The sequence below is a fragment of the Sinocyclocheilus grahami genome, unplaced genomic scaffold (genome assembly GCF_001515645.1).
Source record: "Sinocyclocheilus grahami isolate Dianchi unplaced genomic scaffold, SAMN03320097.WGS_v1.1 scaffold366.1, whole genome shotgun sequence".
NCBI classification, from domain to species: Eukaryota; Metazoa; Chordata; class Actinopteri; order Cypriniformes; family Cyprinidae; genus Sinocyclocheilus; species Sinocyclocheilus grahami.
This window is the reverse complement of record NW_015505545.1, coordinates 279,936-303,200: the sequence shown is the minus strand read 5'-3', so window position 1 is coordinate 303,200 and position 23,265 is coordinate 279,936. Positions and strand designations below refer to the sequence as shown.

General features: G+C 36.4%; 2 protein-coding genes across 2 annotated transcripts in view; one reads left to right on the top strand and one right to left on the bottom strand.

Moving 5' to 3' along the window:
- Positions 1-3,694, bottom strand: part of mindy3 (MINDY lysine 48 deubiquitinase 3) — a 60,500-nt gene extending 56,806 nt beyond the window's left edge. Inside the window, exons 1-3 of the mRNA XM_016230210.1 lie at positions 2,950-3,694; positions 2,598-2,677; positions 294-354 (exon numbers count right to left, since the gene is read on the bottom strand). Coding sequence (XP_016085696.1) covers positions 294-354; positions 2,598-2,677; positions 2,950-3,043 — 235 coding nt within the window. The 5' untranslated portion in view covers positions 3,044-3,694. The remainder of the gene's footprint in view (positions 1-293; positions 355-2,597; positions 2,678-2,949) is intronic.
- An 803-nt stretch (positions 3,695-4,497) lies between these two features.
- LOC107549224 (probable assembly chaperone of rpl4) overlaps positions 4,498-23,265 on the top strand; it is an 84,168-nt gene continuing 65,400 nt past the window's right edge. Inside the window, exons 1-8 of the mRNA XM_016230225.1 lie at positions 4,498-4,711; positions 5,077-5,177; positions 5,268-5,414; positions 5,563-5,712; positions 8,815-8,921; positions 12,849-12,972; positions 15,086-15,202; positions 17,100-17,168. Of these exons, the coding sequence (XP_016085711.1) occupies positions 4,645-4,711; positions 5,077-5,177; positions 5,268-5,414; positions 5,563-5,712; positions 8,815-8,921; positions 12,849-12,972; positions 15,086-15,202; positions 17,100-17,168 (882 nt within the window). The 5' untranslated portion in view covers positions 4,498-4,644. The remainder of the gene's footprint in view (positions 4,712-5,076; positions 5,178-5,267; positions 5,415-5,562; positions 5,713-8,814; positions 8,922-12,848; positions 12,973-15,085; positions 15,203-17,099; positions 17,169-23,265) is intronic.

The following is a 23,265-nucleotide window of genomic DNA, read 5'->3' as shown; positions in this document are numbered from 1 at the left end:
TTGGGGTTGTAGGTGGGGGGGGGGGGGGGGGGGGGGGGGGGGGTTAGGGGTGGGTGCATTAAAAGAATTCTATCATAACAATGCTTATGTATTGATACCACCTAAATATCAAGTTCATAAATTACGTGTCTGTGTAGTCTTTATAATCTTAAATCACAACTTACATTATGTTTATGCTTATTATGCCACTTATAATGAGTATGAGATGCTCATACATGCCTGGTCTGAGTTTTATCGCGTGCACAAAAGTGGAGAAAAGGTGGAATTCCCTTTTAAAATAATGCACAACAAACCTGAGATATCTTTCCAGTTTGAGCCTTCAGTGTTAAACAAAATGTTCTTCAACAGGAAAGCCTGAGAAATAACAAACAAAACATACAAATCATTAGGACTCCACCTAACCAGGCAAAAGGAACAATCTGACAACAAAGCACATCTCAGTATGTGTATATATCAGTTCAGATAGCAACCGTTTCTGTGTTACAGAAACAGAGTAAGACATCCTCAGAAATCACAGATCAAGCAGCATTTGTGATAGATATGGAATGTCAGTGCAAGACTAATGGCTGGAATACAAAAAATGACTTAAAATCTGAACAGATTTTAAAACAGCAGGTATCATACACTTGCCAACTTTGTAAGTGGTTACAAAGAACACTAAGCAACTGAGGATCACACACTAGCAGGTATTTTCTCTACACAAACTCACGCAGAAATATGCTAGGAGATGCATGACAAATGAAAACAATATGTTCTAAAATCGGGTCAAAATATTAAAAACATTTGATGTCCTCCCAACTAGACTGAATCCTTAGTCTGACAGGGAAAATAAAATCAGAATCTGTGCCCATCAGACAATATAAGATTTATGAAATTGATCAACTCCGACCGCTCAGAATCTGCAGACTGATATAAATTATAAATCTTATATCTGCAGACAGGTGACCAAGGCCAAAATCGAAATCGGAACTGTTTTTCGATTAATTGCACAGCCCTTGTGGAGGATGCCAAGACGTTGGTCAAAAATCTTCCATAGGTGTACACAAAGGATGAGAACGATAAAGAATATTTAAAAATTGTTCTAAATGTAAAAAAATTGTAGAGTCCACACCACAATGATAACGATAATGGCACAGAACAACAGTATTGTTGGAATCCCTTTCCCAATGAGTTTTTTTTTCTAGCTGATAAATACAGTGGCCGAGAGAGCTCAACGTGCTGCAACTTCAGAAAACACATGCAAATAGAAAAAGCACCAGCAAATCAAGAAAACATCTTCATCAGTTTGACAGCAGGTGCTGCAAATGCTCACAACACAAACAAATACAGAAATACTGTTGTGAGCATTTGCAGCGTGTGTGTTGTCAAATTGATGAAGTTGTTTTCTTAATTTGCAGGTGTTTTTTTTTTTTTTTTTTGCAGCGCGTTTCTTTATTTGGTTGTACTGTGAGCATTTGCAGCATGTGTGTTGTCAAATTGATGAAGTCGTTTTCTAAAATTGCAGGTGCTTTTTCTATTTGCAGCGCGTTGAGCTCTCTCGGCCACCATAGATGAATGATAAAAAAAACTTCCAACATTTAAAAGCTAGTTTGCACTTATAATAAATAATATTATCATGCTTTGGCCTGGACGCTGATATAGTTATTGTTCTTGATGAACGTGTCTTTACAATGGCATTCACTGTAGAAAAGTCCTACATCACAAGTGTGTGATGTATACACACTTAAATACACAGCAGGGCTCGCAAAATTTCTAAATCCCTGGTAGCCCTACGGGCAGGTACTCTTCAGATTTTGGTAGCCCGAAAATGTATTTAACTAGGCCCCCCCCCAAAAAAGAACAATGTTCCCTTCAGATACATTCAAATAAAGACATCCACGCCGCGTTTTGACTTGAAACGTGCAGCGCTCATATTTATTCAATGACATCATTACCTTTTGAAGTTTAATCCAGCCGTATGGCGACTCTTGTCTTTCCATCCCCAACTGTAAGACCTCTTGATATTATAATTAAAACATTTCTTATACCATTTAACGCATTTAAAACTTTTTTTGTGGCCTTAAGTTTGATACAACTCACTTTATGAGTTTTTAAGGACCCCCGGGAGATCTGTATTAAAGGTAGCCCGTCGGGCAGAGTGGTGATACATTTTGGTAGTCGACTGGAAAACACAATAGCCCCGGGACGTCGGGCTAGCGACTTTGCGAGCCCTGCACTGTACTTCTGTCCCTCACAGCCTCGTTTTCACTGCTGTCAAAAAATTACCCATCAAACCAATCAGTGACCCCATGTGCCCCAAGGATGGGACCATTGTCAATCCTGAAAAGTCCCATCAGGATGGGATAAAGGTAATTACTTAGAAAAATTATGCCGGCATGGTTCTGGTTTCTCTGGATTTACCTTTAATTTTGTCACCAACCTTTATATTACATCACTGCAGTGCAGCTTTTATATTGTGGACTTTACAAAGGTGTGGATGTACGCATACTTCATTACTGACTAAGCATCATAACTCATGATGCTTAGTCAGTAATGAAGTATGCGTAAATCCACGCCTTTGTAAAGTAACCTATGAACAGAAAAAATAAGGCAAATACCTGCACAGGTGCAATGACAGCACACGGTCCACCTTCAAACTGCTCCAGTGCAGAGCGTTCAGCCTCACTGTACAGAAAGCCTGTGGAAAGAAACAGTGAACACAAACCACACAGTCAATGTCACAAGTCTCAGCTTAGCAATTCATCACAATTTATAACTGGGCAAGCAGTCAGGCTAAAGTAACATGGTCTTGGCATTGGTCTTCTTTGCTGACCACTGCAGATTTTACAATACAAGTAATGGATGTATATCCTTTAAACAGAGTTTCAACCTTGAAAATCTGAGTCAGCATTCGTAAGACTACTTTTAGTACCTATAATTAAAGCATCAAAAACTATCAAGACCGCTTACCTTGTGACCACCTGCGGAAGAGGGATGCAGGCACTCCTCCGCCACCGGGTCTGCCCCACACCAGATCCACTACTTCTTTATAAGTATCTGACATTTCTGTTCTTGATTTTCGTCAATATTAACTCAAACCATGCATCGAGACCAATGGAGATCCTTGTGACAGCTAACCGCTGTAGTGCACGCGACGTAGCTGGCGAACTCGTCCTGGCCTGCTTTTGTATTCCTCTCAATCTTAAAGTTTTGGCTTGGGTGAGCAGGTGGCATTGGCCACAAATGCGCTACTGATGCGTAAACTGTCCCACAAGCGACGAGTGATAGAACGCTCGCGCCAAAAACGTTAAAGAACGTTACGTTAGCTTTTGAACACGCAGCCTGTAACAACAGCTCTATTAACCTACAGGTTCGCTTTGTGTCTGAAATTAATGCTATCTTACGTCTTATGTTGTATTCAGTTCCTTAATTCGAGGTTTCTGTTCTGTTTAACTGGACAGGCCTGGTATGTCATCACTGAAGTAATAAACTCACTCACCATACGGTCTGTGGCTTGTTGCGTTATTAAACGTCCAAAACAAACGTTTAGCTCGTTCCTCCGACAGCCCGTTTTAAGTTAAGTTAGTCAACGACTGTCAACTCCGCTCGACAACACCCAGAGAAAATACGGAGAAATTCAATGAAAAATGCTCGCTGAGGTAACTGCAGAGTGCTCTATGATCCATTCAGTTTGTTTACTACGTGCCTCCTCCACCTCAAGTTCGACTTTGTGAGAGATTGGTTCAAATCGAGAAGGTTCTGGTGACGTCGAGCGAGGGAGAGGTCTGATTGGTTATTCTGCCCATCAATCATACGGCAACGTCTTGTGTTGTGCCCGCCTACAATACGGAGGTTGAGCTTGAATATACAGAAAGCTTGGCTAAGCAATGTTATATAAATAAAGAGATTAGGCAGCCATCAATTCTTAAAATACCAACTGTGAAGCAGGCGCACCCACAGAGGTTATAGTGATGTATTGCCGATAATGTAACCTAAAAGTGTACAGTGAATAGATGGTCAGAAAATAATGGATATATTACCACCTAAACATTGTAAATAGATGAACACTGCATATTTGCACTGCATAATGCAAGGTAACTTCGGGTAACGAGGCAATTTTGTGAGCACATGATATGTATAAATTGGCAATGAAATGGTTAATAATGAAAAATGACTGAATAAACTTCATTTTAAAAACGTATATAATTCATTAGACAACATTTTTTTGCAGTTTTTATTTATTTACATTTTAGCATGTATAGTCACTTATTTTCACTACAAATATTTCAATGAATAAAATAAACTGTATTTAATGAAATCCTTTCCATTGTTTGTACAATGATGCATTCAAGCAACATATCTTGCACTGAGAAATGCAATGAGAAGAGAAGCAGTTATATGCGTTTCAACCTGTTTTTATACAGTCTATGGTTTCAACCAGGTTTCAATGACAGACGCTCCAAAAAAAACAAAAAAAACAAAAACAAAAAAAAAGCTTAGAGACTTTTATTTTGTTAAAGATGTGACTTAACAGGAAGTCAATATATTTGATTCACGTTGTAGCCCATGCGTGCTTTCACGTTGGCAAGTGAACGCACCTCTAGTGGAGAAGTATTTTCCCCTTTATAAAAAGTGACATAAATTCACAGATTTTATCTAACAACAATGGGCGGACAAGCAAAATTTAAAAAGAAAAACAAAGCTAAGAGAAAAGACACTAAACCAACTGGAGGTATGTCAGTTTTAAGAATCTATAGTGTTAAACGGTCTGGTCATATTGCTTTTATTTCACGAAAATAATGACTTTAAAACACGTTTTTAAAAATGCCACATTAATTAAAACTGTTTCTTGCTATAGACTGCACACTAGTATTCACCAGTGTTTGCTTTGACAGTAACGGTTTCATGTAAACATGCCATTTAATATCCATGTGATCTGATTAATGCTATGTAGAGTTTATTGAAGAAGGCTTGTCAAACTTGTCATAGCTGTGCTTAACCTAGACCTATTCACATTTAACAGATTTTGCAGTTGAATCCTTTGCAGGAAGGTTTGCTTATGTGAGTGGTTTGTGAAAATCTGTTCTTGATGTCCAGGTGCCTTGATGTCACCACAGGAGAGAATGAAAGCCAAGATGCAGGAAAGAGCCAAAAAGAAAACAGCTGGAAAATACACAACTGATCAACTAATTGAAAAGGTAATATATTTCCTATAATGACCTCTTAAAGACATGAAATATTAGAGCTTGTTTTCAGACTGTACTACTGTACCTCTCTTTCCTTCTCAGACTGAAGAGTGTATAGACAACTTTGACTTTGACATGGCCAGGCTGTACTGTCAGCGAGCACTGGATATTGAACCCACTAACCTGACCCTCCTGGACATGATGGGGAACATCTGCACTGAGCTGGGAGATATAGAGAAAGCTAAACAGATATCCTTTACACTTACTACCACAGTACATAGAATCACTTGAATATGTTTATCCTGTACTATCCTCGTGAAGCCTCTAGTCTTGTTTTTCCTTTTCTTGAAAAGTGTATGATTGTATTTGAGTGTTACGGTCCTTAACAGTGGTATACGTGTATCTGAAGGCTGTGGAGCTCAGTCCAGAGGAGGGCCACAGTAAGTACATGTACCTGGGGCAGATTCACACAGGCATAGAGGCTGTACAATACTTCAGTAAAGGAACTGAGGTCATGCTCAACGTTATGGACAAACACACCAATGAGGCAAGGCACTGCTGATGCACAGTTCAAGCATTTTACATAGATTTTTAGTACACTTGATTATTTCATTTACACATTTGCATACACTACCATTCAAATGTTTGGGATTTGGGATTTTTTAAAAGTAATTTGTTCAAAAAAAAAAACAAATTCTGTCAAATAAATTATGTTCCTTTTGAACTTTCTATTCTTTAAAGAATACTGAAAAATATTTATCATGGTTTTCACAAAACTATTAAGCAGTACAATTGTTTTCAACAGTGATAATAATAAGAAATGTCATATTAGGATGATTTCTGTAGAATCATGTGATAGAAGACTGAAGTAATGGCTCTTGAAAATTCAGCTTTGCCATCAAAGGAATATTTTACATTTTTAAAATAGAAAATAGTTATTTTAAAGTGTAAATATATGTTGCAAAATTAATGTTGTACTGTATTTTTGATTAAATTAATAGCAGCTTTGTTCAACATGAGAGACTTCTATCAAATCCCGTTTAAAAAAATCTTACCAACCGCAAAGGTTATTGACTAATTTGCAAATCCAGGTAAAATGTAACTGAGACCAGAGATATTTTCACATAGTAAAGTTAAATCCAGGGTTATATGTAGGTAAATAAATATTCTGAGATTTCCATTTATACAAGTGCTTGTTTCAGTAACATTAGTTTTGTCTATTGGTTTTTAAAAAATAATTCCAAACCCTCTGAAATTAGATTATCTTAAATTTAAGTCTAAATGGCCTTATTGGGGAATGTTGTCACTGAAGGTTTATTTATTTATTTCAAACCCCCCCCCCAAAAATTCAGAATGCTGCCTGTACAGAAACTGATGAAGAATGAACTTACTCGGATTAATCTGTGTGACAACTAGCCCCAGTCTACACTTTGCTGTGGAATTTGCGATGACCTACAGTAAAGCAGGTAGCTAATCAGTGTTGCCAAGTCTGCGGTTTTTCCGTGGAATTGGGCTACCTTGACACTGTTGTCGTGGCTTGTTTTTCATGTCCGCGGGTTGAAGTAACCCCAATAACGTGATATTTAGCCCCTGAAATGGGAATTTTACCGGGGAGCCCCCTCGAAACGCAATTGGGCTAGTTTCAGTAGCATTTGATCGGGTTTTGTTGCGAAAACCTGATACAGTAGTAGCAGGTTAACACAGTAAAATATGATGTGATTGTAGTATGTGTTTTAAAGTTCGACAGAACCCTGAAAATGAGAGAGACTATCTGAGACCAGATGTAAACAGAATTTCACTCCCTAAGATACAAAGGAATTGTCATTTTGTTTAGAACCCTGAGAGCTTTGGCTAATGAATAATGGATGTATTCCATCATTGTGGTGCATTTTCCCAGTGGACAGCACTTTCTTTGCATCGATTACTAAGTTAGCTGCTGAATCAGAGCAATGCTTTCTGGAAGGCACAGAATTAGCACTGACATAATAGCAGGAGGCAGTTAGTTATGCTGAGCTGGTCTCATAGTATGCCTGTGTGCGCTGCTTGCGTCTGTCTACACAGGGCAGGTAAATTGAAAAAACAGAAAGATAGATGTGTCTTGTTCCTGTAGGTAGATAGTTATTGAAAACCAGCTGGTCACAGACATTGTTTTACATCAAGGCAAACTGTAATCAATTGCAATGACCACACAGGCCTTGCATACATTACTGAGTATTGAATTCCGATGCTATGAATAATGCTCTGAGCATTGTGGCAGCATAAAAGGTACATCCTCAGTGGTCTAAATGACTTGTCTTGAGGGATAGTTGTATTAGTTTGAGCAAAGAGGAGTCGGCTGTAGGATTTATTTAGTGATAAATATGCAGTTGAATCTTTCAGCACTAGAGGGCAATAAAACATAAGCAGAAAATAAAGTCCTAAAGAGCAGTGGCCCTCAAACTTTTTGTCTTGAAGGGCTACCATTGTATTGTATAACACAGTATTCAAAGACCCACCAGTTTTCATTTTTAGCTTTTTTCTCTTTCATTTGAATTGGTTTTATTTATTTTTTTATTAACAGAAACTAGGAATGTTTACTTATAAATTAACCACAATTTATTAAAAAAGAAAAAAAAAATAATCAGGAACTGAATGCTGAAAAAACATCAACAATTAAAAAAAATATTTAAATTAATATTTTATATTTATCATTTAAATTGAGTTATATTATTTTAATATATTATAATATTAATACTGTTAATAACAATATATTCATCTAAATAATTATGCAACCCTGAGGTCCCTGGAGAATCACTGCTGACAATTTGCATGTATCATAACAAACTGTGAATATTTACTAAACATCTTGAATGTGTGTTAAAAATATTATTGTAATAAATTAATTTAAAAATTAAAAACAATATTATAAGATTGATAAAATATTATGTTATTATAAATATTATAATTCAGCATAAATAATTATAAAACTGTTGTGCTATGTGTGCTCTGAAAGGTTAAAAAACATAAAATAAATAAAAGATAAAAGTCTTCTGAAGCCATAAGAACAGGTGGCGTATTTATTTTGAGAGTCTCGGTGGAGCAGTGAATAATGGCTTAAATTTGGTCTGTTCATTACTCACAGCTATCATGTAGGAATATAGTGCATAATATCTATGGTGATTTTTGTCCTTTTTTGGAATTTGAGAGCCACTAGGATGAACAATTCATATTTAAATTCCACTTAAAAAAATAACATTAGACAGGTTTGGAATAACATAAGGTGAGTCAACAATGACAGGGTGAATTATCATTATTATTATTTTATTTCATTGTCACATGTGGTTCTGTGAAGATAAAAGTCTTCTGAAGCCATAAGAACAGGTGGCGTATTTATTTTGAGAGTCTCGGTGGAGCAGTGAATAATGGCTTAAATTTGGTCTGTTCATTACTCACAGCTATCATGTAGGAATATAGTGCATTATATCTATGGTGATTTTTGTCCTTTTTGGAATTTGAGAGCCACTAGGATGAACAATTCATTTTTAAATTCCACTTAAAAAAATAACATTAGACAGGTTTGGAATAACATAAGGTGAGTCAACAATGACAGGGTGAATTATCATTATTATTATTTTATTTCATTGTCACATGTGGTTCTGTTTTCTGATAGGCTAGTGCATTTGGAGCGGCTGCATTGCCATCTGTCTGTGCCGTCTCAAAGAAGGACATGTCTGTGGCCTTCTGTTCCATCGCTGAGATCTTCTTCACAGATCTCTGGTAAATATCTGTCTTTTTTTTTACACAGATATATGCTGGCACCTGTTCAACTTTTGCCCATCTTTGTTTGCTCTGGCCTTTCTCACTCTTTTCATTTCTCAACCTTTTTGGCTTTCTGTACCTGCTGAGATATGCCACACACACACACACACAGACAGAGAGACATTACACACCTGGGACGCTGCAGACTGGAGCCCATCTGCTCTGAGGCCTGCAGAAAAGATCTAATCACAGACTGGTTGATAGAGGGATAGAAAGAGGAAGAGGGTTGGGAATTCAGGATTGGAGTAATGGTATGGTAGGAGAGAGATGAAAAGTAGATTTGGATTGGAGATGCGCTTAGTGTTGATTGCCGAGGATCTTGGCACGACGTGACTTCATTCAAACCCTGAGATTGAAATTCAAAGCATGAGGGAAAGGTCAGGTTTATTGACTAAGTAAGCACCATTCAATTTTCACGCATTGGTGTACATTATGAAGGTACAGCAGCAGCCTCTAGCAAAGTACAGTACGTCTCTGTGCCTTTGCTCTTGATGTACTGTATGGCTGTACGTGTGTTTCAGGGTTGTTGTTGTGGTAGATGTTTGCTGCAGGCGATAACTGGAAAATCAAGAGCAGGACAGCGTGTGTGTGCTAACAAATAACATTTTCTTCACTAGTGTTGATGCCCCTGGGTGCTGTGGAAACTCTTGTTTAGTTCAATTATTGGTCAAACTTGTAATTTTTTGGTGTAGACATTGTGTGTTACATTGAAATAGTTCCAAAAATGCATTTAATTCTAATACATATTTGATGTGTCCCATTTTGGTGTCTGCATTCAATTAAAAAGCATATTAAATGTAAGTAAAGTGTCTACTTTAATGTTTCAGATAACTTTTTGTAAAAATAAAATTCAAAATATGGGTGAAATAATGTTCCATAATCATTCAGTGTAACAGATATATGTATGTAAAAATGAAACAACATACTTAATCTGACGTACTTATTAAAATATATAAAAGAAAAAGTAATTACACTAATTTTTTATATTTTAAATGATTAAAAACTTCTTACTGACAAATGGGTAAAACCTAGTGGTTTGAAGAATAGTGGCAAAGACTGGTACAGATTAAAAAATGCAGTTGATTAGTTTTAGGGGCTGCAATGTGATTATCCATAAAAAGAGTCTTTTAAGGTCATCCAATGATTTTTGTTCTAAATATGCCTGATTAATTATTGTTACACTGAATGACATTTTGCTGGATGTCTTTTGTAAATCATGGTAAAAATATATGATTGTCATTATTTTTGCTCAGAAAACGTTTATTGTTTCTTTGCCCCATATATAATATTCATCTATATACAGTATATCTATATATGCACAAGCAAAAAAAAAGCTGAAAAGTTTTGTTATGTGTGGTTTCAGGTGGTTCTAAATATTCTAAATTTAGAAAGTTCAAACTTATTTGTCAGGTTTTTATGATTAAATACAAACACATCTTACTCACAACCTTTACCACTTTCCTTACTTCCATTTTGGGGTGGGCGATTTTAGGGATGCTCCTTTTTTGCCTCCGATACCGATTCCGATACCTAGGGTTCGGTATTGGCCGATACAGATACCGATCCGATACCAGTGAAGTTTTTTTTCCCTCATTTAAATAAATGTAGAATTTATATATCTCTGTGTGTGGAACTGAAACTCACACACTGGCGAGTAAAATCTGAGAATTTATTAGCCATTGGCTAATATTAGACATCATTTAGTCGCCCAGAGTGAAGATTTAGTCGCATATGTGAGTGATTTACTCGCAATGTAGAGGGTTGACAGTCTATGAGCACGAAGCGCTTACAATGTGCTTCGTGTTAAAAACTGCAAAGCACAAAGGGAAGAGAAATTGATGCGTAGTGTATTATATATGTGCAACAGTTATTGAGCCTTTCTTTTAACAGTTTTAAATTTCAGTTACTGTGCACGTTAAAAACAATTGATAGTCTTTTCTACACCCGTGTTTTGTTCTCGCAGACACCCGGTAGCAAGTAACAAAACAACATTAATCTCCTGCAAGAAGATAAATTCCTTTTTGCAAAATCATAGACATGTATTTACAAATCAAGTATAATGGGAACACAGAATGATCTTGGAGAGAGCTTTACCGAGCTGACTGTTGTAACCGAACGTGACCAGGGTTTAGACTGACAGCCACAGCAGAGAAAAGAGTTTGTGTTTACTTTAATGTAAGGGCTTAAGTATTCATATGTAGCTCACATTAAGCTATCGTATGGCTTCAGAAGTAACACAGAATAATTCGCACAATCGGGGAAAAAAATAAATAAAAAAATTCTTGGATTTGGATCGGTTCTCTCTGACCGATACCAGATCCGAGAAACATGGCACTATCGGAGCCGATACCCGATATGAATATCGGATCGGCGCATCCCTAGGCGATATACCGGACACAGTGCTCATTGAATGCTGGAGTATTGAACAAAGTTATTTTTGCCACTTTATAGACCTTGGACTGTTAAATACACACACAAAAGGGCCGTCTTTGCAAGTATCCTCGTACACAGTAATTTAGGTCTTAAGTGAAAGCAAACAACTGAGAAAGAAAACAGGATGTTGGATCCAGGCAGCTCTTAAAGTGACAGCAGTCTAATGGTGCTTTTCCACTGCGTGGTACGATTCAGCTTGGGGCTTGGTTTACGTTTCCACTGCAGTTTAGTACCACTTTAGAGTGCCCGGGATTATACATGTCGCAGCCAAGAGCTGAGCGACCTCCTGAAAAACGTTTTCATTCTGCGTCGCCACATCAAGCTCTCGCTGGATCCGCTCCTCGGCTATCAACGAGAGGAATCTGTACTTCCTCAACAGACCATGAAACAGCCATTTTTTGGTTGTTAAAAAAAGGTGCACTCGTTCAAAACAATTGCGTTCGATCCTTCGCTGGTTGTACTGATTTAAATACAGTATAGCGGGTCTGGTGTCTTGTGTCGCAAGTTCAGTGACGCAGGTAGTGGCGATTCTCTCCGGCCAATCAGGGATCAGCAGGGTTTACACGTCACATTTTGGTAACGGTACAAAAAAAGTACCCGGTATCAGGTACTGTACACAGTGGAAAACCCCCAAAAGTGAGCCATGCAGTGCCATACCATGCTGTGCAAAAGCACCATAATATTCTTGTTGTCAGTCATTCATGTTAATCCAACAACAAATGAGAGAAAATCTCTCACTGCTCTTGACTAAATCACTTTAATAAGCTTTAATAAGAAGAAATATATATTTCATTTACACAGTGAGGAATATGCAGTGTTTTTATACATTTGATTAATTTATACAATGTATGTAGCATTTCTTATTTATTTGTTCTACTGCAGTTTTTGTCCTATTCCTTTTAATTAGTTTCTTATTGTTATTCAATCAATTACTTTTTACTTGTTTTGAGTGAGCTTGAGGTTTTTATTTATTTATTTTTAATTTTTAGGCTAATTAACTTTTGTGATATTGACATTGGTGACAAGAATTATGAAATTTCTATTCCTACTTCCGCATCTCATCCTCCTACTTCTTATTATATTCCTATTACCTCTCATTCATCCTTGCTTTCTCTTATCTTATCCAACATGCTCTTAACTTGTATGATGACCCTACTTCCTTTTATCTTATAGTACTTGATCTCATTCTACCCTGCTTCCTTTTATCCTATATTGCTTCTTCTCGTCCTATATCTCTCACTTTATATCATTACCTATTATACTGTTCTCTTCTTATTCTTTCTCAGTATCTCTTGTCTTTTCATTAAGATATTGATTGATCATAATTTCTTTGTGAAAATGTTTGCACACAGGTTTTTATGAAAAAATATTGTACTTGCACATGAGTTTAATATCACTGACTGGCTTTTATGTGCTTTAATTAGCTTTATAACAATTTTTATTGTTTGACAGCATGGAGGAGGGCGCTGCTGACCGTTGCAAAGAGGCCATCGACAAAGCTTTACAGTACAACGAGCACAACCCTGAAGCTCTGCAGCTGATGGCCAGCTACCTGTTCAGCATCGAGAAAACTGAGGTATACGACAGGACAACTGCGGAGTGAATTACCCAGAGTTCCCTCACTGTCTCTCTAGTTCACTGCAGCATTCTGAGCAGTGGGTCATTATGCAGTCATAATTAGGAGAACAGCTGAGAAAGCTGAGTCATGTATTTTTGAGGAGACACCGATAGAAATTGTGTGAGAAAACGAGTGACTAAGAAAGGCAGATTTTGGGCATGTACACTTGTTTTTGAATGAGGGATAGGCAACGATGTTAGATGAGAGAGTTAGGTCACAGTTAATGAATTACAAGCCATTAATAAAACTAGCTTATTGAATATGACTCAATGTGGGACAAATTTACTACTAGTGCGAACACACCCGTTTTGATGCAGTTCCTCAGTGAACCACTAGGGGGCAAACAGACATAAGACCAGCAGGTCTGAGTTGAGCTTCAGTCTGCAGCTTAAAGCTCTTGTAACATTTGTGGGTATTTTCACTTTAGAAGACACTTCCATTTCCCTTCAGAGAGCTGACAGCAAAACTTGACTCAACAATCATAAACTTGAGTCTCTTTGTGTCCTCTATAACCTCAACCATTTTTCAGGCTTGTACTTTTTCATCTCATCCTATGTCACTGCCTCTCATCCAATGTTTCTCCCTCTTGTCATTTACCACGTTCTCTTATCCTGTACATCTTATTCATGTTATTTTCTATGTTCCTCATTCAGTACCATTTTCTCTCATCCTAAACCACTGCTTTTGCCCATACAATTTCCTACTTCACAACATATATTCTAACTTCATAGTAACTTCCTCTCAACATATTCTACATCCGATGATCCTTCATTTCATCCTGTTCTTCCTTTCATCTCATGTATTGTTCCCTCTTGTCCTTTACCAATTTCTCTTATCTTGCTTCATTTTATTAATGCTTTTTGCTACGTCCTCTCATCCTATACCACATATTATTCACTTGCTATTTCCTACTTATTTTCATAACATACAGTGGAACTTCCTGTCATGCTGTAAGGTCTCCTCTCATCTTATATTACTTTCTCTCACTCTGACTTACTTTCTTTGTCCTATCACACTTCCTTTCAATGTATTCTATTTTCTCTTCTCCTTTACTACTTTCACTCCTCCTATCCTACATTCTTTTATCTTGTACTACTACCTGTTATCCTACTTTTTCATTTCCTTTCATGATTTGCTACTTCCTCTGGCTATACTACTTCTTATTGCTAATGCTATTTTCTACAGTACTTCTTTGCATCATATACAGTACCACTTCCTCTCGTCCTTTATCACTTCCTCATCTCATTTTCTCTCACCCTGACCTATTTCCTTTCATCCTATTCTGTATTTTACCTCCTCATACCACTACCTGTTATTCTACTTTCTGTCACCTACTCTCATCCTTTACTACTTTTTATTGCCTGTGCATTTTCCTACTTCTTTTCATCATATACAGTACTACTTCCTCTAAATCCTGTATCACTTCCTCTCATTCTGACTTATTGTTGCTTACCTACTTCCTCTCAACATATTCTACTTCCTCTTATCCTTTACTACCTGTCAGTCTACTCTGTGACTTCCTCTCATCCTACAACACTTCCCCTTATCTTATAGAGCTTCCTGGTGTCCTGTTCTACTTCCTGTCATTTTATTCCTCTTCCTAGTTTCTTATATCCCTTTCTATTTTCTCTGTCACAAGTTTTCTCTCATCCCATCTTATTACCTATCTTATCATCTTACTTCCTCTCATCGTATACCACTTTTTAATGGCCCTGCTTTTTCTTGCTTCTTTGCATCATATGCTACTTCCTTTTAGACTGTCTTACTTTCTCTCTCCCTAACCTAATTCCTATTTTCCTATCCTCAACATATTCTACTTCCTTTTATCTTTTACTTCTTCCTTTCATCTCATACCACTACCGGTTATCTTAATTTCTCTCAACCTATACCACTTCCCCTCTTCTTGTAGAGCATCCTGTCGTCCTATCCTACTACTTGTCATCCTATTCTACTTCCTAATTCCTCATATCCTACTTCCTCTCATCCTATACCTTTTCCTGAAAGAAGCATATTTTTACAATCGGTATACCTAGAGGAGAGGCTCTTTCAATTTTGTTATGTTTTTATGCAGGAGGGGCGTGTGTACCTGAAGAAGAGCGTGTCGTCATGGTTACCTAGTCTACAGAAAGCGGAAGAGTCATTGGCGAGCACAGAGCATGACATGGAGGAGGAAGAAGATCAGAATAAGGTGTGCACAGGTGTTTGTGTTCCAAAGGCAACGGAGAGATAAAGATAGGATGTATCATGACCTCTTTCTGATGACATGGAACGAAATAGTAATGCGCTTAAAAAGTTTTTAGTCTGGGAAATATAAGGGAAGAAAAGAAACAAACTAGCTTATTTTATCTTTTCATTTTTCTCTCAACGCCAGGTCAAGGCTGTGGCAGACTGCCGCAAGGGTGGCCCTGGGGCCACATGCGCACACACACACACACACACACACACAGACAGACAGATCCTTCATCGAGTGACCACGCTTCACCGCTGACAGACTTGTGACTCTTAAAAACATTGTTTTTTGCCTAAGGCTACAAGTTTCATGCTTATTCAAAGACAAATTTTCATTTCCGTGTGACTAAATGAATCTTTGCAGTTCATCTGTTAAGGAGGGCTCTACGCGGCTGAAGAAACAGAAAAACAAGCCTCACCTGAACTGACTCGCTGAGGGAATTTATAAAAGTTGTTTACTTTCCTGCTGGTTAAAATTTCAGGAAACTTTCTGGCACTAGACATAAATTTGTCATATGTAGATGCTGCTTTGTGTGACGTTTGGAAAATCTTGGCAGGTAGGAGAGTATGTGCTTGTTTAAAGCATGATGTAATCTGGCTTCAGAGCTCTTATCAACTCTTTACAAAAACCATTTATTCAGTAAAGGAATGAGAGATTGTGTTTGTATACAATACAACATCACAGACAGGCTACAATTAACACAACAGATGGTGACCTTGAATGTGTGATGATAATATATTGACTAAGTAAATAGTCTTTATAAAGTGGGATTATAGAAATGTCCATTGAGACCTTAAAAAAATTCAGTCACAACCAGAACTTTTGTTTATTTAATGGACAAATGCAAATCTAAAGATGTTTCCCCTTTTCTTGCTAGTAGACAATACTCTATTTGGCTTTTTCTATCCTAAAATAGTTATTAAACAACTGTATTATTTGCAGTAATGTCATGAGGAAAATTACCTACCAAATTTAAGCAATGTTGTGAGTAAAAAATGAGATTTATGAAAGGTTTATTGAAAGCATTTGTGGTATACTGTCGATTGTCATTGACAATACCTTCGACGTCAACTTTAATTCTTCTGCACAAATGCAGTGTTTGAAGTCCAAAGAGTGCAAATCTTTCAAACTATTTGTTAGTTTTGTAATTTTATTCATAGACATTTTCCAGTAGATGCAATACAAACAGTATTCAGTAATAAACAATGTACATTAAAAGAAAAGCAATTAATACTTTTATTCAGCAAGGACAGATTAAATAGATCAAAAGTGACAGTAAATACTTTTACATGGGTACAAACAAAAGATTTATATTTCAAATAAATTGTAATTAATTAAAAATCAAGCAACAAAACTGTTTTCAGTAATAATTAGAAATGTTTTTTGAATAAAAAGCAGCATATTGTAATGATTTCTGAAGGATCATGTGACACTGAGGACTGTAATCCAGTAATGTAATCCTGTAAAACAGTAATGGCTGCTTAAAAAAATCAGCTTTGCCAATACAGGAATACATTACATTTTAAAATATATTAAAATAGAAAAATATTTATTTTAAAATATATTAATGTAAAAATATAAAAAAGAAATCGAGCCTTCGTGAGCATAAGTCTTTAATCAAAAACAGTAACATTTTACAATTAAAAAAAACAGTTTAAAATTTTTGAATAGTGTATTTATTTTCTAATACATTTTTGTAAATTAGTTGTTAAAGAGTAGCCTTTTCTATAATTATGAAAAAATATGGAAAATAAGTTTTCATAATTTTCTTTATCAAATCACATCATCGAGACTTTTATGATCCTTAACTAATTTTCCTTTCAGTTAATATTTACTGTATTGTTTTTTGTTTTAGAGCAACATCCCGCCTTATGAATCCAGAATAACAACAGCCAAACTGCTGATCGAGGCCGAAGAATATGAGGTAAGATGATGGTCTTGATCAACACTTTTAAGAAGAACTTTTCAAATCTTTCGATTTGTTAAGTACCGGTCACTAATTCTTTGAGGTGGTAGTAATGTCGTCCTATACACAGGTTCAGCTGATGAGCTGTTCTCAAGCTACTGGGTTAGAAATCATTTCATAATAGTGCATTGGATCCATTCTATAGTCAGTCTTTATTTATCCAGCGTGAGCACGGTTTAATCCAAGACAATCCATTCTTGCTGTGCAAGCAAGTTTAAAGACCTATAGAATACATCTTGTACAAGTACACTAATATTAGCTATGTCTAACAAACAGGCTTAAAGCTGTCAGTGTTGTGTGTAATGAGGAGGTTTAATGTGTGTTCTACTGCAGCTGTAGAGTAAACCATCACCCAGTGTGTTATAATACTGTATAATTGTCAGCAGGACAGTTATTTACTACCTAAAGATGACTTATTCTGTGGCTGCCATTAGGCTGGTGAAGGGAACAAATTGGTTAGCTGTTCTTGTAACCCATAAGGAATTATTATTATTATTACTAAAGAAACACTTTTGAGAAACAGAATTTGAATGCATGTGTTCCTGCTCCTGTTGAGTGCATGCAAACACTGTAATGATGCCCTTCATGCTGTCTAGGTAGGTTTGTTTGTGAGACACAACCATTCAGAAGTTGAGGTGAATTGTAGTCCTCCAGTGTTGGTTAGTAGTTTTATCTTTTGTATCAAGGTGTCCCACAGCTCTTTTGGAGTTCTGAGGGAGACAGTGTTCGCAGTTAATAAGGCTAAGACTATAGATTTGTTTCCCTTTAAACCCTTTTCTCTTTTTCTATCAGCGCTAAGGTGTCCTTTGAATAATGCAGGATTGGTATTTTATTTGCACTTTACTGTGACCTTTGCAATTGAGTGTGAGTGTGCAGTAGGACCCTTTTTGTGCAGGGTGTGTGAACGGCCTGACACCTGTCCAGCACTCGGAGAGAGGTATCGTCAAAAGTGAGAGAACAGAGAATTTAAATAATAGTGAAGAGGAAAAAGGAAGAATGATTGGGTCGAGAGACCGAATGAAGTAGGGCAGGACCAGGATGAGATGCTGTAAGGTGAGGGAGAAAGAATGATAAATTGACAGCTGTGTGGAGCACACTTTTCTTTAGTTCTTTTTCACACTTGCTTATGTTTGTTCGGTTCACCCTGAGGAGACAGTGAAGGACTGAGGGCTGCTGCCTGACTTTTAAAAAGCGTCTGCTCTCACTCAGCCGAACACAAATAGAATCTCTTCTCAGCACGGGGGACATATTAATATTAAAACCAGTCACCTGGCTGTCTGTCAAAATGATGCCAAAGGTTGCAGGGTCATCTCTGCGACAGCGGGTGTTTAGACAGAAGCCGGGCCCCCTGGCAGCAAGGCCCTTTGATTGGACAGCTGGGAAAGGTGAGCACTTCTAAACAGAGAGAAAGAGAAGGATGGACTCATTTAGATATCTAGAAGGCAGTCCAAGCTCAAGAGATACTTTAGAATTTTGTTTTAGAACATTCAACATAGTATAAATCAAGCTTAAATTGCTTAAAAATAATCTAAATCTAGCACTTGTGCTCAAATTTAGGAGCACCTTCTAATTAATAATTAAAAATTCTGATAAAAAATTAACCTTCCCATTACGAGGTGATATTTGACTCAAAGTGATTTGAGGGAATTTTATTTTACCTTTGTAATGGCATTTTTTTAAGTATATCATCTTTTATCAAATTCAAAAAAAAAATATTACAAGTTTTTTAACATTTTCTAATTACAACAACAGAATAAAAAGTAGAATAAGAATAAGTTACCAATCAAATGAAATCAGTATTTAAGAAATACATTTGTACTACAGAGGTGGCACAGAAGAACAGTGGCTTGTAGGTGGACTTTCAGACGTTTAATGAGGCTCAGAGGTCGCATGAGTGCAATTGAATTCGTAAATTCATGTTGAGGTTAATGTTTTAATAAAGGGGTCATATGATGCGATTTTAAATTTTTCCTTTCTCTTTGGAGTGTTACAAGCTCTTGGTGCATAAAGAAGATCTGTAAAGTTGCAAAGACTAAAGTCTCAAATCCAAAGAGATATTCTTTATAAAAGTTAAGAGTCAACCACGCCTACCTAAAACGGCTCGTTCTAACACGCCCCCACATATCTACCTCACTCTGTGGGAAGATGTGCATAACACTGCCCAAATGTTCACGCAAAGAAAGAAGGCGTAACTGTTATTCTCGCTGTAGTATTGTTGCCGCCGCCGCCATGTCGTGAAGGCGCTGTGTAATTCGTTGTGAAAGCGAAACTACTTAGTTTGGCCTTCCAAAAGAGGACGATATCCGCTTCGTCATGCCTGGAGCTGATCCGTGCTGGTTGCTGAGGAAATACAGGTGCATCTCAATAAATTAGAATGTTGTGGAAAAGTTTCATTATAATCAACGATGCTTCTTACACTGCACATTGAATCTCTTATTTATTTTCTGTCTACACTTTGTTATAATGAGAGGATACGTCTGTGATGATACATTACTCAACGCTGCAAAAACACGTTGTAAGTATGTTAGAAACCATTGAAGCTTCCTCAGCGCAAACACAAATATTCTGATCAGGTCAGTCTCACAGGTGCTCCTAAATATTTTTTCAAATGCAAATGCGACTGAAATGTTTTACACGATTCATTAGTACACATCAAAATAATAATAATAATAGTCGACTACTTAAAAAATTTAAAATTATAAAAAATAATACCAAACTATTTAAAGAAAAAAACAACAACTGTGATTTTCTTTCACCAATAATTGAATAATAATCTATAGTTTTTACTTTCAAAAACCACAATTTTGACAGTATTTTCCACTAAAATTGCATATAATGTAATGTTAAAGTATTAATCGTTTTTCACTGTACATAGTAAGGTAACATTTGTTCTGTAAAAATTGCAAGCATTTTTACGGTGCACAATAATATTATGGTTATTTATATTTAGTGTACAGTAATTACTGTGATTTAGGCCTATATATTGGTATTTTATTTACTAATTTCTCTTTCATCTGTATTGGAAATTGCTATATTTGTAGCTATTTCTGAGTTCAGGTTTGGTCAGATTGAAATAATCTTGTGTGAGTATGTATTAACCTAAATCTCTTTTTTTACCCCAAAATATTGAACTCATTTTTTCTAAAACATGAACAATTTAACAAAATTATCATTATTTTTAATATTCTGACAAAGTATATTGAGGTGAAATGTTGCAATACTTTGAAATAGTGAGGGTTTTTTTTATTTCATGTTATCCTTTGAAGGAAGAAAGGCTCTGTTTTTATTACAGGGGTAAAATGTTTGCTTGCTTTATAGATTATATATAGAATATGTGTGTGTCCTTGTGCTGTAATGTCCTGCATGAACACATTCAATATTAGTTTTGTTGGCTATGTATGTAACTGTCAGACAGTGGCAATTCAAAATGAGTTTTGAGGACTCAGGAGAGTGTGTGTGTGTGTGTGTGTGTGTGTGTGTGTGTGTGTGTGTGTGTGTAGTGGCAGCGCATGCTGCATGAGCTAACTCAATTTTAGCAAGGCCTTTTCCTGCTCCACTCCAGCTGGGTCAAAGCCTGACACACTCTGTGACGGCACAAGATTGATGTCTTGCTTTGCTAGTGGGCTGAACAGAGGGAGGAGAGGAAGAGAGACGCAGGCAGTAGGACGAGTGGGAGGAATGGAGAAAGCGGAAAGAGATCTAGTTGTATGAAATGCAGTATTTGAGAGGAGAAGGAAGTCTTGCCCTTTAAAAGTGACGAAGGTGCTGTTTAATGTCAGTAGCGGAGGACTTAATTATCTTTAAAGAGGGAGATTTTTAAAAGAAACTCAAACCCTAGGGACCAACACACAAGGTTATACACACACAGAGACCCCTGTGCTAATTAGCCTTTTGGAGCTAATGACCAGACACCAGTGCACTACTTCAAATAAAACTGGACTTTTCACTTTTTGTCTGTGAACACTGGCAGTAACCCCAAAAAGTATCTGGATACCTAGGCCACGCTTAAATTTATGAATGTCTTTGCATTACGTAACAAAATATTATACCGTATATTCGTTTGGGTTGGTTTTGGTTGAACCTAAATTGGTTAAACCTAATGCACCAAAATGGCTAAAAAAGGTTCTCACATCATTTGTTTTCAGATTTCACTTTTTTTAAATCTGTAACTCAATGGAATTCATTTAGATTGATCCAAATTGTGGCTTTTCTGACCAAATCCTTTGTGGAGCATATTTATGTGAGTTTAAAAAAATTATAAATTGGTCACCATTTTCTTAAAGGAATAGTTCACCCAAAAATGAAAATCCTGACATTATTTACTCACCTTTATGTCATTCCGAACCAGTAAGACCTTCATTCATCTTCGGGACACAAATTAAGATATTTTTGATGAAATCAAAAGAGTTTTCTGACCCTGCATAGACAGCAGTGCAACTACTACATTTAAGGCCCATAAAGGTAGTGAAGACAATGTTAAAATAGCATTCAACCTGAATTTTATGTAGCTCAGAGAATACTGTTTGTGTGCAAAGAAAACAAATTCAATAATTCTTCTCTAGGGCATGCTACAGTCAAATAGTTTGTCAGTTAACTGGCTCTTTGGAAGTGATTTAAAGTACATAATACAGGACACAGTAGAATTCGCATAACATTTTTTGTGGGGTTTGAACCTACAACCTTTTGGTTTGTTTGCTATGCCATGCTATTCTGTGATGTGATTTGTGCATGTCAGAATTTCTTACTCTAGGGTTTTATTGATGTCAGGACACCTTTATGCAGGATTAACATTGTGTTAGCTATAGATATGGCTTCTATAGTGATTTTCCTCTGAGTGAAGGAGCATATGACAGTCTCTTAGAGACTATGCTGGCTTTAAGGCTTTAACACATTTCCTCATCTTCACTGGATATGAATAATGTTCTCTCTTTTTTCCATCTCTTTCTCATTCCGGTCTTTTGTTGTGTGTGTGTGTGTGTGTGTGTGTATGTGTGTCGGAGCTCGGCGAGAGAGTCATCAGTAATCCAGACTGGCTCTGATAAGAATGATAATTTTGGAAGATACTCTCTTCCTTCGTGTCAGTCTCAGGAGGCTAAAAAAGAGGACTGAGGAGTATTTTTAGAAGCGAGGAAGCCGAGTGTGTTAAGGCTGAGGTCATCTTTGGTGTTCACTTTTTGTTTCTTAGGTTGTTAAACTGTGTTGTCGAGTTTTCATTTATTGAGTAGTCTTTTTTTTCTTCTTGTTTGTATTCCTATCCATCCAGTGTGAGATGAATCTGAGTGTTTGTAGCACCTTGCAAACTGCTGATGTGATTGCTGGCATGATCTAATAAGGTTGCATAATAGAATTGCATCTGCGTTTGATTACAGACAGATTGTTTTGATTTAGGTCTCTGTGTTTGTCGACCAGCCCAATACAGCAACATTGGCTCAACCATGATATGATTTTGAGGTGGAATTGTTGTTTTGGTTGTTGTTTTGTTGTTTCCGATGGCAGGTGATGGGAGATTGTTTGAAATTGTCAATATTTTATCTGTTAGAGATGCAGAAATCACACACATTTAAATAGCTGAAAATCAGATTTTCAAGTTAAAACCACCTGGTAAATGTCTCCCAGTGTTCACAATATATGTAACTTTTTGAAAAATGTGTGAAAAAAAATATGCATGCATGTGTGATTTTTACATTTAGATTACCCTAATGCCCATCATTTAATGCTAAAAGTTCATTTTTAAAAACACTAATAATTTAGTAACATTTAATACAATTATTTTAGCAAATCTCAAAATAAATATTTAGACAAAATAGTATAGATATAAAAATATATATTTTGAGTTTATTATTCACATAAGAGTATGCAATTAGAAAATAATTATCAGTGGTTGTAAATATAAAATATAAAAAATAAGAAATAAGAAAATATTTTTGGAGGGCAAGTACAAAATGAAATCTCCAGTTTCATTCAGGTTAACTTTTTCAGAGTATTTTATTCTTTTTCCTTTTGTTTTTGAATATATATTGTTTGATTATTTTTATTTAGTCTCATCACTTGGTTT